Source organism: Chelonia mydas, chromosome 1, assembly GCF_015237465.2.
Source record: "Chelonia mydas isolate rCheMyd1 chromosome 1, rCheMyd1.pri.v2, whole genome shotgun sequence".
Classification (NCBI taxonomy): Eukaryota; Metazoa; Chordata; order Testudines; family Cheloniidae; genus Chelonia; species Chelonia mydas.
The window spans coordinates 17,585,802-17,602,067 of NC_057849.1; the positions used below are offsets into that span (position 1 = coordinate 17,585,802).

The 16,266-nt window shown below is 46.2% G+C and overlaps 1 protein-coding gene across 1 annotated transcript in view; it reads right to left on the reverse strand.

Moving 5' to 3' along the window:
• The window catches only part of TENM4 (teneurin transmembrane protein 4), a 1,747,045-nt gene that overhangs the window by 37,169 nt on the left and 1,693,610 nt on the right, over nt 1–16,266 (reverse strand). Inside the window, exons 31-32 of the mRNA XM_043528206.1 lie at nt 13,851–14,728; nt 330–502 (exon numbers count right to left, since the gene is read on the reverse strand). Coding sequence (XP_043384141.1) covers nt 330–502; nt 13,851–14,728 — 1,051 coding nt within the window. The remainder of the gene's footprint in view (nt 1–329; nt 503–13,850; nt 14,729–16,266) is intronic.

The window sequence follows — 16,266 nt, forward strand, 5'->3', positions numbered from 1 at the left end:
AAGCCATTAAAAGAGTGAAGTAACAGGTCTACCAGAGGAGCAGTCAGGTTTAGCTAGCCCCTTGGTTTGAATAATAATGGTAATGACGAGGGAGTATAGCACTGCACAGCTCGGCAACCAACTGAGAACCAAGTGGAAACCAGCTGCAGAATCGACAGCGAGCCCTGTAATGTTTCCTGTTGCTTTGGTAAGTAGGTGTAAGTGGTGTGCACCAGCATGTTGCAGGGTGGAAGGTTTTTCTGGTGCTGGGATTATTAAGATGCCTGTTTCCTGCTGTGTAATCCTTGGCGTGCAGTTGAACCTGGGGTAGGGGCAGTCGCTTGGCTCACCTTGCAGGAGGGTGTAGAAAGCGCCTGATGCTGACAGATTGGTTGTTATGGTAACGTCGTCCTTGCTGGAGGTTTCTACCTGGACGTGCACTGAGCTGTCGGTATCGCTGCGGAAGCTGCTGACTTGGCCTGTGGGGAAGGTGACGTTGGTCAGGCGTCCAAAGCTGTCGTACCTGAAAAGGAGGATGGAGTGTGATCAGTACCATTAACAGAGGAGGGGGATCTATGTGCTGCCCTACGAAGAACAGGCCAGATCTTGAAGCCCTTACACAGATTCTACTGCGGCAAAGCTCCTGCTGATTTAGCTCGCTCCCAGGACCTCCACCAACTCCACTGGGAGTTTTGCTTCTGTTAAAGGGGTGCAGGTTTGGCTCAGTAACTTCAACCATGTAATTTTAGCCGGTATTTTAAACACATGCCTCCTAAGTTTATCACCGCCATTCTGCTCCTTATTTACATTCACGGCTATCTCCTCAGATCTATTCAATGAGTCTGTCTCTATCCCACACAGAAGGTTCTTTGTGCCACCACGTACAGCTAGTTCCTTTGGTCCTGTTCTTATCCCTTTATACTATGGCAAGTCTCTGATTATTTCTGTCTTATTTTAAAAGTGAAGATTTGGGCGGGTGGAAGAAGCCAGACTGATAGCCTTAGAAAATGAAGTCCCCTACTTACATAAAGTGCACCGCTCCAGTAACCACAGCCCAAGCTTCCCCCAACACCACCTTGCCAGTGTGCCTCAGTATTGGAGGGGCCAATACAAACGGGTGAGACAGTAGCTCGGTCTCCACCTCTATTCATTTCTTGGCTTTTCCTGGATTGTGTCATAGAATGAGTTGGGTTTTAGTTTATCAATGAACAGGGGAAGCAGAAAGCCTGTGGCTGGACCTCCCCAGAAGAGTACTCTAATGGGGGTGCTCATGCTGAAATTACCTCTCCTTGGCTAGCATGACAAAGAGGGACCACACACCACCAGCCCCTAACATCATGGCACTGCCCAAGCAGTTCCCTCTGCCAGAAAATGAGCTAAAAGCAGGGATGTAGCAAGGGGACTATACCCTGAGGAGAAGAGCTTCCTAAGGCAGGGTTTTCCCAAGTGTAAGCTGGGAGTGGAGAGCAATGGGAAACCAAAGTGGCACAATTCCCTAGAGCCCTTGGGCCCACTGAGGAGATACTACAGCGATGGGGTCATGGAAGCAGACAGGGAGAAGGAGTAAGAATCCTGCCCTCCCCCACACCAAAAATAACCAATGATAAATGGGGCTTAAGCCATCCCACCTCTGCCTACTAAAGCATGACAGCAACTGGAGAATACAATGACAGAATGTCCCCCACCCTCAAAGATCCAAGAACAGGGAAAAGTGTCCCAGCAGCACTATCCACCAGAGCAGAAGCCTGAGAGAGGCCATGGAGTTGTTGCTAAGGCCATCCCCATCACCATGGTATCTGAGCCCCTAACAATGACAGAACAAACTGCTCACCCCCAAATGCGTCTTCCCCGCTATTTCACACTAGCAGGCCCAAATTCACTTCTGTTCCATGGGACACCAAATATGAACAGACCAAATTCAACCCTGGGGCAAGTGGCTCCCATTTCACTGAAGTCAGTGGGATGGTGGCTGCTTACACCTAAGGGATGGAGTTGGCCCCTCATCTGTAAGGATGTGATTATTTTTAACCAACTTAAATATTTAGAATAAATGAAAGTGAGCAAAAGTGTTAACTGGCTGTCGTCTCTAGATTCTGGACCTCAGCCACAGTCTCTGGAGTCAAGGTCTACGTAGGTTATGGTCTTCCCATCCCCTGGGTGGGAAGGAGAGTCTGGCCCACAGTCATGTCACACTCTCAGTCATGGAATTATTCACACTTGGAGAGCTGGGCACAATGCCCTGGTAATTAATTAGCTTGTTGTGAAAAGAGAGGGGAAAAGAGAATAAATTCAGGACAGTTTTTGTGAGTTTGGCACAGACCAGTTAAGCCTTTCCCAAGTGACTTTAGGAGCACAGGATTTGGGTCTGCATTGTTTGTTTTTTTTAAAGCTGGAAGTCAAATGAAGTGCTCTGAATACAGAGTAACTTTCTTTGCTCATTAGTTGTTGTTTTGTCTGCCGCGACGGGAACTCAAGCATTTTGGTTGCTAAGTGTCACTGTACCTCCTGTAAGGATATATGTGAGTCTCCTACTTGAAAACATTATGTAACTTCATCCATCAGCTGAGTCCCAGCAGATATCCTTATGCCACCTGCAGCGGCAGTGAACAAGGGACATTATTTAGTGTCTTTGTCCCATGGAGGAAGCACATCACTGGTCACTGTCCCCAGTGGTGTGTTACATAACAGCACAAGTGCTTTTTATACTGACACCAGTATTTACACAGAGTGCCACCCTAAAAGTAGCAATGAGCTCAGATCCAGTCCCCCTGTTCTGCCACCCAAACTTCTGGGAACTTCTGTCTCTGAACCCAACAGTTCAGACCTGGAGCATCAACAACCTCAGGGCAAGGATGGTGCTAAAGAGTCAAGTCACGTATAAAAATGTGAGATGGTGGTGTGATACAGCCCTGTTCTCTTCTCCTCTTATTATGGGGCTAGTCACTGAAGTCTAAGGGGTTGTTACACCGGTGTAAAACTGGTGTGAGTGAGAAGAGAATCTGGACCATAGATTAGGGACAGAGCAGGTTCAATAAAGGTGGCTGCAATTTCACCCAAGTCCTAAGAGCACTATGATTGATTCTAAGTGAATGATATTCAGCCCCAAAAGGCCTTTACTCGCTGCCTCCCCCTACCGGAGCCTTTCTCCACTTCCAGAGTCTTTCACTGCAGAGGGAAAACGCTCCAGCACTACACTGCTAAATATAGCAGCGTAGACAAAGGAGGAGGCACCATATTTGGCGTATGCAATCCGGTCAAGCCAAGTCACCGTGTTCTTATCAACAATGTTCGAGGCACAAAGACCTCCCGGAAGCTGAGTCATTTTGCAGTCCTGAACAATATATAGGAGGCACTGCATGGCACGAAGAGAGCCATGTAGGGTATATATCCTCGGGTTCAGGCACGTGCCTTGCTGTACACACTGCTATTTATACCTGTGCTAGCGGGGCATGCAGTGTCTGTACTGCACACGCCACTGTAAGCGTAGACCCACTCTAAGTCACCAGCTTTACACCGAGCTCCCTCCAGCCCCTCAGGCACTCATCAGCAACTCCAGACTCCCTCTCCCCCCTCATCTATCCAGCACCCTTCGACACTTTGCAGCACTCAACCAACCACTAATCACAAGCACCATCCAGTTCCCACCCATCTGCACATCTCGGATACCTGCTAGCACTCACCCATTCATGTACACTAGCTGGCCTCCAGACTCCCTCTCATCTCATCTACCTCACTGACAGAGGACAAGTTCTATGCAGCTACACATCCTGGCCTTGCCGCTGCTTGGGGCAGGAGGATTTGGAAGTCTTCAAATAATTTCCACATTCACAAAGTAGCTCAGACATATATATATATACACACACACACACACACACACAGGTATGGGGGTGTGTGTGTGTGCTAATTTGCATATATGCAAATCTTAGATGCCAGGGCACCTAGAGCTTTATACAGGCTTATTATATTTACATCAGAATAAAAAAAGCTAAACATAATTTAAATAAAATGTCACACATGCAGCTTAATAAAACACTGTAGCTATGGTGTTGAATGTCACCCAAGAGCTAAGAGAGGAATTTGGGGTTGAGAATTAGAGATAACTTCAAACATCTGCATTTTAAGTATTCTAAATGACTATTCCACCTCCATCCCATCTGCATTAGGAACCGATGTGGGTATGGTACTAGTTTACTCTGGGGGTGATAGCTCACCCATTCACAGCTGTTAAAAGGTCACATCCGACGGAGGGGAATGTGAGAAGGTAGCGCAACAGCACTATTAACATTTTTATTATTATTTTTAATTAGTGGCAGACGAAGTGTAAAAAATTCATGTCCAAACAAAAGCCTTTTAGCACTCGGATGGCAACACAAAAGAAGGCTCAATATAAATGTGAGTTATGACCGACATTCCCATTTGGACACAAAGTGCTTTTCTCATGGCACATTTCTTTTCCTCCTTTCTCATTATATATTTTGCTTATGACTGGAGCACTTTGCCCTTTTGTCTTGGATTAGAGTGTATGGTACATACAGGATGCAGTTTATTATACACTCTCACAACCCCATGGGTCCCTCTGACTTTAAGGCCTCCGTGTTTCTGAATAGATAATAAGTTTTAACAAGTCAAAGTGAATGACATGGATGTTTCATCTCTTTTCACCTCCGCCTCCACAAAGTCATTTATATGACAGATTCCCAGCTCTGAGAGGAAGGCCAGGTGACTGGCTCTCATGTAGATGCAGGTGTGTCCTGGTATTTGTAGTAAGATAAATCTCTAGTCAATTCATTTAAAAGCTAAGCTGCATAGACCTGTTTCCACAATCTCAGGATTTTGAGGTGGCCCAGTTTTCATCACAGCCTAAGACTTTTGTGTTCTCCAAATGCTACAAAAGCACCAGAATTAAGGAAATTCTGAAACACAGGAACGAGCACAGCAGCACTCAGAGCAATGAATTCATCACCTGATAATGCAGCTGCTGCCTCCTATTCAAACCAACTGCAAAGACTCGGCTTTTACAATTACAGTGACAATTATTAGGCCGGCAAAGGAAGCTGTTGCCATCCATCCCCAATTGGAAATTTCTTTAGCTAAGGTTCAATGCACAGAATTAAAATGGTATTTGGTACTTACGAGACCTAATTGTTAAGCTTGTAAACATTCAGAGCTTTCATTTATCACATTACTGCTGTATAGAAGCCTGATCCCTGGGAATCAAAGCAGGGTCACAAGTACTGTCTATTCAGAAAGTCAACTTGTTCCAGGATTCCCGAAGGCTCCTCATTTTAGTTTTTTCACAGTTCATCAGCCTTTTGCAACTAGCAGTCAAATAGGTTGGAAAAATACTCCATACTCATGTTACATTTAGTGCCAAAGGCTCTGAATGCACCTCACAAACTACATTTTGTGTGTGTTTATACACTCCACAAAATCTAGCCTCTTCACAACTTTCCAAATAATATTTAACAGTTTTAAATATATAAAAATCCTATTGAACTACCCATATATTTTACATATATGAAACTAATCCGCTCCTTAAAAACAGCCTGAACACAAAATCAATATATTCCACCCTATTATTGTTACATGCCAGCTCCCCAAATGGCCAACAGAAAAGAGGAGCCAATATATATATATTACTCATTGAATGTTAAATCATGCAGGCTTCAAACAACAACAAACTTCAATGTACTTGAACTGTGGGCTCTCACTATCCTTATGACATTAACAATTGCCTATATTTAATCCTGAGGGAATTCTGCACCAAAAAATTAAAAATTCTGCACCAAAAAAAAAATTCTGTGCACAATATTTTAAAATTCTGTAAATTTTATTTGTCAATAAGTAAATGTGGAGGCTCCAGCATGGCAGTGTGGAGCACAGGCCACTAGCTGCACAGAGGTGGGAGATCACCCTGTAGCCCACGCCCAAGGACAGGGACTCAGCAGTGAGACTGCACCTGACCCTGACACAGTGCAAGGGCCGGGCTTGCCCCAGAAACATCCCGGGACCCTGTCCCTTCATGCCAGGCTAGGGTTGCCAACTTTCTAATTGCACAAAACTGAACATGCTTGCCCCTCCCCCTTCCCTGCCCCTTCCGCGAGGCTCTGCCCCTGTCCTGCCCCTTTCCTGAGGCCCTGCTCCCCACTCACTCCAGCTCCCCTTCCTCGGTCGCTCACTCTCCTCCACCCTCACTCGCTCATTTTCACCGGGCTGGGGCAGGGGGTGGGGAAGGGGATACCAGCTCTTGGCTTGGTGTGGGGCCAAAAATGAGGGGTTCGGGGTGTGGGAGGAGGCTCTGGGGTGGGGCCAGGGATGGGGTGGGGGGGTGAGGACTTCGGCTGGGGGTGTGGGCTCTGATGTGGGGCCAGGGATGAGGAGTTTGGGGTGCATAAGGGGGCTCCGGGCTGGGTCTGAGAGGTTTGAGGTGTGGGAGGGGGTTCCAAGCTCAGGGAGGGGGTTGGGGTACAGGAGGAGATGAGGGTCGCGGGCTCTGGGCAGTGCTTACCTTGGATGGCTCCCTAGCTCCTAGGTGCAGAGGCAGCCAGGCGGCTCTGAGAGCTGCCAAGTGCCACCCCCGCAGCTCCCACTGGCTGCAGTTCCTAGCCAATGGGATCTCCGGAGCCGGCACTCAGGCTGGGGGAAGCCCCCCTGGCCACGCCTCTGCCTAGGAGCCGAGGGACATGTTGTCGCCGCTTCCAGGGAACCTCGCAGAGCCAGATAGAGGGAGCCTGCCTTAGACCAGACTTATAACGGCCCAGTCAGCAGTACTGACTGGAGCTGCCAGGGTCCCTTTTCGATGCGGGGAAGGGTCTGGATGCATGGGGGTTGGGTGGATGGCGGAGCAAATCCCTTCCCCCGCAGTTGAGGAGCAATGGGGGCAGGAAGTGGGCGGAGGGGGGGGGAGTGCAGAGCTTCCTGCAGATGGGGTAGGTTTCTGGGGGTGGGTCTGACCCAGTCCTGGCCTCAGCTGCTCCTCGCAGGGGAAAAGGAAGTCCTGTCCTCCCCACCCCAAGCCCAGCAGGGACTAGCAACTGAACCAGTCAGTCCAGGGACTGACACTGGCTGGGGTGTCCCCAGCCCTGCCCCCCAGTAGTGATTTACTTCTCCGCTGGCTGCTCTGGGCGCCTGAAATGACATGCTCACACTGTTGGGGAGAGTCAAGTGACCGCTTTTGTGACTTCCCTTTGCTTCCCCGTCAGAAAGTCATTTTTTGCACGAAAGCAAAGAAATCTGTGGGGATGCAAATTCTGCATGTGCACAGTGGTGCAGAATTCCCCAGGAACATATATTTTAGTATCAGGTTCCCAGAACTGCCATCCCTGTCGCACAGAACATGTCCACAGAACTTATTCTGGCGCACAGGAGAAATGTTATTTATCTCTACAATTACCAGCATTTTACTATAACTTCTTTAAAGGAACAAGGGTGAGAGTCTAATTAATTATCTTATAATTAATGTAGAAATGACTGCCAAGGGGAAGAGCACAGAAGGGATATTGCAAGGGGGGAAGGGACAAGGGTGGCTTGAATTCTCCATATTCTAGGTTGCTGCAGCAATAGCCCTGGGATGAGGCAGCTCTAATTTAGGGCTTCCCAGAATCCCTGTAATATTCAGTGATATGGGCAGGTATATTCTCTCTTGCCCAATGGTTATAGTTATAACAGATGTTGCTTTCCAGTCAAGAGGTGGTTGCATGTCAGTGGCTGGTGAAACCCTTCATCTCCAACTGTGCACACAGAAAAGAATATGCTTGTCATTTATATAGATAAAAAAAGACACAGTAAATTGGTAATGTTTGTATGGCACCTGGGGATCGAAGGCAAGGGTTAGATTGAGCCAGTACTCAGAGTGGTACACTCTATTTCCTCTCTGGAGGACCCCAAACTTCAGAATTTGTAAAAGGTCTCTAGTGTTTAGCTAATGTTCTCCACATGACCTGCACTAGCAATGTCTGACTGAAGCACACCCAAACAACAGCACTATTTTGAGAAGGTGACCTCCCCTATATAGCACAAAGAGATTTTAACTCTGAAGCTTAATAATGTTGATTTAAACTTAAACATTGTTAACTATTTTACTGCTGAAAACTGTAAGAAAAACATTGGACTACCCAGGAATTGTGGTCAAAGGTGGAGCAGAATACCATTGTTTAAATTTCCACGGTGACCATTATGAAAGATTTCAGGGAAATGTGTATTGTTATACTTCACAAAACAACATAGTTAGTTTATCATTATTGGCTCCACATGCAATTCAAAACTAGACACACAATTATACACATCACAAAAACCAACATTAAAGAAATAAGGAAATCACAAACAAAGGTTAACAGAAAGCAATTATAACTCCGACCTTGGCTCCAAACTCACTCACATTGATATATGGAAGCGTTTCCACTTTCCAACATGCAAACAACCTTAACTCTGCCCCTGTGAATGGAAAAAAACCTACCCACAAATACAAAGTTACTGTTATTACTGGATTGTGGTCTTTGCTAATTCACAGAGGGTGACATTCACTTGTGGGCAGAGGGCAAGCACATGGCCTTGTTGTGCATTTCATCCAACATGCTCTTGTAAGCTGCTCTTTAGAGCACGTGTGAGGCTTGGCAACTTTTAGTCCTTTATGAGACATCACCCCCATACAACGTAAAGGCCAAAAACTCAGCTGATATAAATGGGCATAGTTCCATTAACTTCAATCTGAAGATCTGTTTCAAGAAAACTTTTCCCCCTGTCTGTGAATCACCTCCTGTAGGTGAGCAGCACAAACGGGTTTGGGGTTTCTGCGCAATTTGATCCCAAGCATTAATTGCAGTGATGTGTAAACACCTGTGTTTGCATCTGAGGAAGTGACCTTGAAAACTAATTGAGCAGACAAAAGACTTGAACTAAAAAGCCTTATATTGGCTAAATAATGCATGAAAGGGTTGACTTAGGCTCTGGGGGAAATTAAATTATTTAGCATACAGTGATACCATCACAATGAGCTAATCAAGATAATTACTACAGTCCTGACTTTTCAAAAAAAAAAAAAAATTAACAAGGCCCTGGTTTCTGAAAAAAACGACTAATAAGCTACGTCAAGATGGTAGCAATTCTTTCAGGTCAAGCTAAAGAAAACCCAACAAACTATACAGCATCCCTTCTCCCTGGCTTGAGGAGATGGATGGCGAGAGATTTTTAGCCTGATGCAGTTCCCAGACTCGTTTCCTTTCCCATCGATTATTACTGATGAAGGTTCAGCGTGAAGGTGAGTATTTAATGCAGTTGCTGGGCAGAGTCACAGTGGCCTGCAGAGGGGCATAGGCCTTTTTGCTGCACCGGAGTGAGCTTCTCTCTCCAAGAAGAGAAGGGTGAAATAAAAGGCTAACCTCCTGCTATGTCCCATCCCAATGCTAAACCCAGCACCAGGCTTGCTGCATGGGGGCTTCCCTGTGGGCAGGGGGGAAGGATTAGCTTACTTACAAGGGTTCTGGAGTGGCTCTGCAGTTCCCCAGTACAGTAGTCTGCACAGCTCCTGTCCCCTTGCTGCGTGGGGAGGAACTGCCAGTCATTCTGTGCTGCAGGAGATCTCCCCCTCCCCAATCTGAGTTGGGATAGGATGGGAGCTGGATTCCATGGTGTGCTCCAGACCGACCTCCAATGCTAAATCCGCACATCCTGCCTCCTCCTCCACACACTACAGCTGCACCAACTCAGCTGTGTCTTGGGCACTTTGTGGCATAAGAGCCGTGATTTGCCCCAGTATTAGCAACAGTACAGGGAGAAAATGACTTGCAAACAAATGCATGGTGAGTGGCTGAAAGTGTCCAATAGAGCCATACCCTCTTTCACCATTCATCTTTGCACATGAGTCAAAGGTAAGATGTGATCCTCCTGGCTGTCCCCAGGTTCTGACACATTCAAACTTCCCCCTGAAGCAGCACCACGTATCCACACTGGCACCTATCCACTGTTACTTTCCACCTTCACTCAAGTATGCAGTACTGCACCTTTTCTCTTTTCTTATAGGGTGATCATTTAATGTCATCCTGTGCCAGCATTTGCTGATGGGAATAAAGGTAAAGCTTAGAAAGCGGAAATGTCCACTGGGGCCCCTGGAGTGTTATGTAACTTGCAGTTAAATTACTTTCAACTTCTAGGGTGTTTTACATCTGAGGATCTCAAAGCACTTTCCAATCATTAATGAACGTGGGATTTGTCTAAACTAGAGAAACATGCCCTGATATAAGCACAGTGATGTACATAGACTCTGGTGCACCTTAGTCTGGCAATTCAGTAGCTGAGTCGGGAACACGGATCAATCCTGATTCCCATTCCTCTGTGCCAACCTCTAGCCAGCCCTGATTTCCATTTAGCTACGAAAGGTTAAAAGCTATCATGTGACTCCACTGAAATGACCAGAGGTACACCAGAGACGCATCTGGCTCAGAATAAGTTTCACAAATTCCCCATTGAGTTGTGTAGCAAGAAATAACTGAGGATTGTCATGAATATACCAACACAGTAGCTTGCCTTTTTTCCCCCTCTTACTTAAAAATTTGCTCTTGTATTTATGTCTATGACCAAAACTATAGAGGAAGTGGAGATAAATGTGATCGCTAATGATCCTAACATTTAGTTTGCTTCATTTTCCATGGTTAGCTCTGTTGTCAAGTGCAGGGCCTCTGAGGGTTTGTCTAGGGTGACCAGATGTCCCTATTTTATAGGGACAGTCCTGATATTTGGGCCTTTTTCTTCTATAGGCACCTATTACCCCCCACTAGGGTGACCAGATGACAAGAACAAAATATCGGGACACATGGGGGGGGCAGCCACAGGCTCACTCCCCCCCCCCACAAGGGCCGGCTCTACGGTTTTTGCCGCCCCAAGCCAAAAAAAAAAAAAGCCGGAGTGCCACTGAAGCAAAATATCAGGACAAATGGCATCCTAACCGTACATCGGTCGGGACACAGGACAAACAACTAAATATTGGGACTGTCCCAATTTTATCGGGATGTCTGGTCACCCTACCCCCACCCCATCCCGATTTTTCACACTTGCTGTCTGGTCACCCTAGGTTTGTCTCCATTGCCGCTGGAGAGAGGCTTGTGCTAGAGGGGCTTGAGCGAGCACACTAAAAAGAGCAGTGTGGACACTGCGGCTCGGGCTGGAGCTTGGGCTCTCCACCATACCTGACCCCCTAGGCTAGACATAAGTGTCGATGTCTGTGGAGAGAGGAAAGAGCGCCTCGATTTAGCATAACACTACAATGCTGTAGTGGGCTTCCACTCCTAGAGAAAAAGGAGAACTAGTTAAGCTAACCCGCTCCCCAGAGAGCAACACTGGTATGAGAGATGGAGAGATAGGAATTGTGATTCACTGAGGAATATTGCTATGTAGGATACAGAATCTAACTAACCTATTATCCATCAGCTGATTTAGCAGAGGCTTTACATCCGCCCCTTTCAAGGCAGGACAAGCCATACCAGGAGGCTGTGTGGCTTAGAGCTCAGGATGCAGGACACCTGGGTTCTATTCCTGGCCCCAGTGCTGGCCTGCTGGGTAAGCTTGACAAGTCACTGCCTCTCTGTGCCTCAGTTTCCCCATCTTTAAAAGGGAGATAGTGATACTTACTTCCCTTTGAGATCCACTGATGAAAAGTGCTACATAAGACTTTGGTATTATTACTTAATATTACGCAAAAAACCCCATCACCCTGTAACCTGAGTCTGGAGCATGTTAATATGAAAAGGGCCAAAATGATCCTGGGTCTAACTCAGCTAGAGACAATAGAGATCCAGCTGGGGTAAATTAGGGTCAACGAAGTTTAAAAGCTTCAGTGAAGCACACGCTAATCGGGCCGACGTTTATTCTTGGTTCTTTCTCACTCTCAATCTCTGTTTCAGGCTTATCCTGCATATACATTCAATTCTATTCAGGTTTTTATACCGGGCCATTATTACGGTACCTGAGCACCTCCACGTGGCCATTTAAAAACGTGGGGAAATGGACTAATAAGCAGGTGCATCAGAGGGAACACTGTTCTTTCTCTACGGGGACACTGCTTACATGGTGATGGAATACCAAGAGTGATCACAAAGGGGTAGGAATAAACAGAGGGAAATGTAGACTGCGTAGCAGAAAAAAATTCCCAAGTGCAAGGTGAATGTATGAGACAGCCTTTGCCAAGTCACCAACCTTTCTCCCATTACCTGCTAGAGATGCACTATCTAAACTAAACCAAACACCCTCCCCAAATCATCCCTGCCTCAGGCTGTCTTCTCTGAGTCTGTGAGTTCTTCGGGACAGGGAGTGTCCTATACAACACTGAGCACATGGCTGGCACTTAACAAAGCATATCAATAACAAAAATAGTGACATTACAATCTAATGACTGTGGAATTGTCTTCTTAGGGAAGTGGTGTCAGCCCTACATCCTGAGCCATTTAAAACTAGATTGGACAAAACACTGGAGCACATATAGTAGGAGCTCTGGCAGGGGAGTGAACAAGAGACTGTCAGATTCCTTTGCCCACTTGGAAAATATTCAAATAAGCATATTAATGCTTTCTCCCATGCTGTTCCTTAACCATCCGCAAAGTAACTCATTATTGTCCTTCAGATCCCTCCTTAAAGCTCTTCTTTGCCACGAAGCCTACAAAAAACTTAACAGTCAGACTGCTGGTGTGCTGAGATCACCACCTATCATCCTGACCAATATTGTCTCACTGTGCTCCCTTTCTGTCTGTCCCCATCTGTTGTCTCTTGTCTTTGTCAGCTCTTTGGGACATGGAGTTTATTTCTGTTCTGTGTTTGTACACCACCTAGCACATGGGGTCCTGGTCCATGACTAGGTATCACTGGGTGTTATAGACCCATGCTGGCCTGACAACCAAGGACTTAATGCAGCAACTGCCAGCCAGCACTGACTGGCAGCCTCACAACAGGTAGGAGAAAAAGAGCTGAGAAGCAGAGGGGAGTGGGGCCTTGCAGAGGAGCAAGCAGGCTGGAGATGTAAAGTCCTGCCAGCAAGCTGGTGAGAAGCTGCCCAGAGACAACACCCCAGAGAAAGGACAACCAGATCTACAGACTGGAGAAGCCTACAGAACCCAGGGAGGTAGGAAGGAGCTCAAGGCACAGTAGGAGGAGTTGTTGAGTATTGATTCTGCCTGTCTGGTTTAAGGACCCTGAGCTGGAACCCAGAGGAGTGGGTGGGCCATAGCTCCCTACAGACCCCTTAATAGAGACTTAAGAACCAAAGGGGTTTCCAGACCCGTTGATGACCAGAACAAGCTGACCCCACCAAGTACAAGGGAAAACCTGCACATCCCAGCGGGACTGAAACTAACACCCTCCATAGCCCAGAACAGGAGTAGTATAGACACTCAGCCAAGAGGGGCTGACTGTCTGCCCCGCCAGCCTGAGCTGACTCTGTGCAATGCTCCATCTGACCAAAGGGGGCACTGATGCATTAACACACCAGTGCCCACTAGGGCTCCTAGGTGTGATGTTGGATGATGATGATGATGATGATAATAAGATATCTTTTCCAAACCCCAGATTGACATTTTCAAAGCTCAGTAAAATTTTCCAATATGCATCTTACCTGTCCAGTTCCAACTAAAATTAACGGGAACTGGGCATCCACATCCCTTAAGTAGCTTTGAAAATCTCAGCCTAAATCTATAGGTAAAATTCAGTACAGAGAGCTCAGTCCACACTATATACCACTTACATCCTATATCAAGGGCTTACGTGTGACCTGATGCTTTGCACTTGGGCCACTCTACATTGGGGTGAATTTCATCCAGTGAATTTTATTCCATTAACATTACATGGAATACAAAATGGTGCCAATGGCATATTATCCCAGCAGCACTTACTCATAAAATGTTGTCCATCCGTTTTCATTGGTCTTGGTGGCAAGAAGACCAGAGTTGCCATGGTACGTCATCATACCCACTTCATGCCCTTGTGCTGTCACGCTCTTGAGGGCGCTATTGGTGCCAATTGTCACCCAGTAGACCTGCCCGTCTGGCACTACCAGCCAGAGTGGCATCCCAGTAGAATCTCTCCGGACATTGACTAAGTTACCATTGTTATCAGTGATCAAGGTTATGTCTCCATCTCCGGTGTAGGTAAAATTGTAAAGGTAATCTCCTGTGGGTAGGCTCTGGGTATAAAGGTGTTTACCGCTGGTGTCAAACAAGTAGAGTTCCTGGTCTATAGGAGAGGACAACTCATATAAGTTCTGTGTGTTGAGGTATGGCTTGTTTTTCCGAATAAAGCGGATTCGGATGTTTCCAAGGTCAGCAACATACAACTCCCCATCTGCGCACACGGCTAGGGAGGAAGGGGCATTTAGCTTGGCATCCTTTGCGTAGCCATCATCCCCAGAGAAGCAGTCACAGTTGGCATCATTCTTGCAGTCACAGCTGCTTGGTGCACCAGCAACAAGTGAGATTTCCCCATTGGTGGTGACCTGCCTGATGCGGTTGATCTTCTTCTCGTCGGTCTCAGAGATATACAGGACCCCATTATGGGAGACGGCCAAAGCCGTGGCAGATTCCAAAGTTGCATGTATTGCCACTTTGCTGAGGAGGAAGTGATCAATGCCTGGGACCTGGCAGTGCATAGGCCTTCCGGCCACAATGCGCACTTGGTGATTTTCAGAGATCTGCAACACAACGTTATTGTCGAGAACATACAGGGAATTATCCATTGGGTTGACTGCCAGATCTGTGGGCCACTCTAGACGAACCTAACAATGGAACACAAAGAAACTGTTAAAAAGTCTATTTTTTCTATTTGCTTCACAAAATCAGCCTTATCAATCAAATCTCTAAACGCTTCCACCCATCCATCCAATATCTAGGTGCGTAGTATGTTTGGCATGTGAAATGATTAAAAAGAGAAATAAGAGAAAGGACTAAATAAATATTTATTTGTATTGTGGGAGCACATCAAGGCCCCCAAGCCCCATTGTGCGAGGTGGTGTACAATCAGATAACCAAAAGACGGCCCCTGCTCTCAAGAGATTACAATCTAAGTGTTCCAGAAGAGGTGCCTAAATTACATGGGCAATCTACATAGGCTTGTAGACAACCTGGGTAGCTGTTTGTGCTACTAAACCTGCCGTGTTGTAACTACATATTTTGTGTATGCAAGCTATGAACATCTTTTTGAAAACTTAGTACAGGGCCTTGGGATCCAGGCATTGGTTCTGCAACCATAGATAAATATGAATTTTCAGTTTATTTATTTCACTGCATGAAATCAATTGCTTGCTTCACAGTGTTTTTTCATGGCGTTAAGCATTATGAAAGACCAAGTTTAAGTAATAATAATACTTTACACTTGTACGCCCCACCTTTGTCCCAAAGTGATTTACTAACACTACAACGCTGTAAAGAGAAGTATTCTTATAACCCATTTTGCAGATGGGTAAACTGAGACAGAGAGCGGTTAAAGGCACAATGAGTCAGGCGTAGAGGTGAGCGTCTGGGATCCCAATTTCCTGCTCTAACAATGGAATGTATTGTCTCTCAATTGAGGATACTGTTTGATTTGCTAAGAATAATGCCAAACTTAAGAGAATTTTACCTCTACATGGGTAACATGTAGCTCTAACATGAAAATTTCAATATAATTTGGCTTCCTTTTATATTCCAAGCCATTTCAGTGTTAATAAGAGCCATAGAAACACACTTTGAGATAATTTTATTTTGTTTCACATACAAAGAAGTGGTTCAACATTGAGCTGAAGGGAGCCAAATAATTTTAAGAGGGTCTCACACAACATGCGTGATTCTACAGTGGGAGAGATGGAGAGCAGGTCTGTCTGGAGGATGTTCTTGGTCATCTTAGAATTTCTCCAGGTCAGGCTTTTAAACACCTTTTGGCAAACTGTTCTTAAAAGATCTCTCATGGTTATAGTCCTAGTCGTAGTGAAAGTTTCTAGGGTCCAGTTCCCTGATTCCCCAGGCTGCAGCAGCACCAGCCTTGGCCCTGGTGTAAGTTTGAGTAACCCATTAGGTTTGCTACAACATATGACAGCTGATTGTACTCCCGAAGGGACCATATGCCAATTTAGAATTTGCAGAGCGGAGATGCTCATTCCCTTCCTGCTCCTGTTATGCCACTTACTTCCCCCTGACGTACCCCATACATGGAGGTAATGTTGCGCAGTACTGACTCTGCAATGACACATATCATGGCACAGACATTGCAGTTCAATGTTAGGGTGCCACTCTGCCTCTCTGATACATCTCTTTCTGCCATCTTATCCCTGGCTGCTGT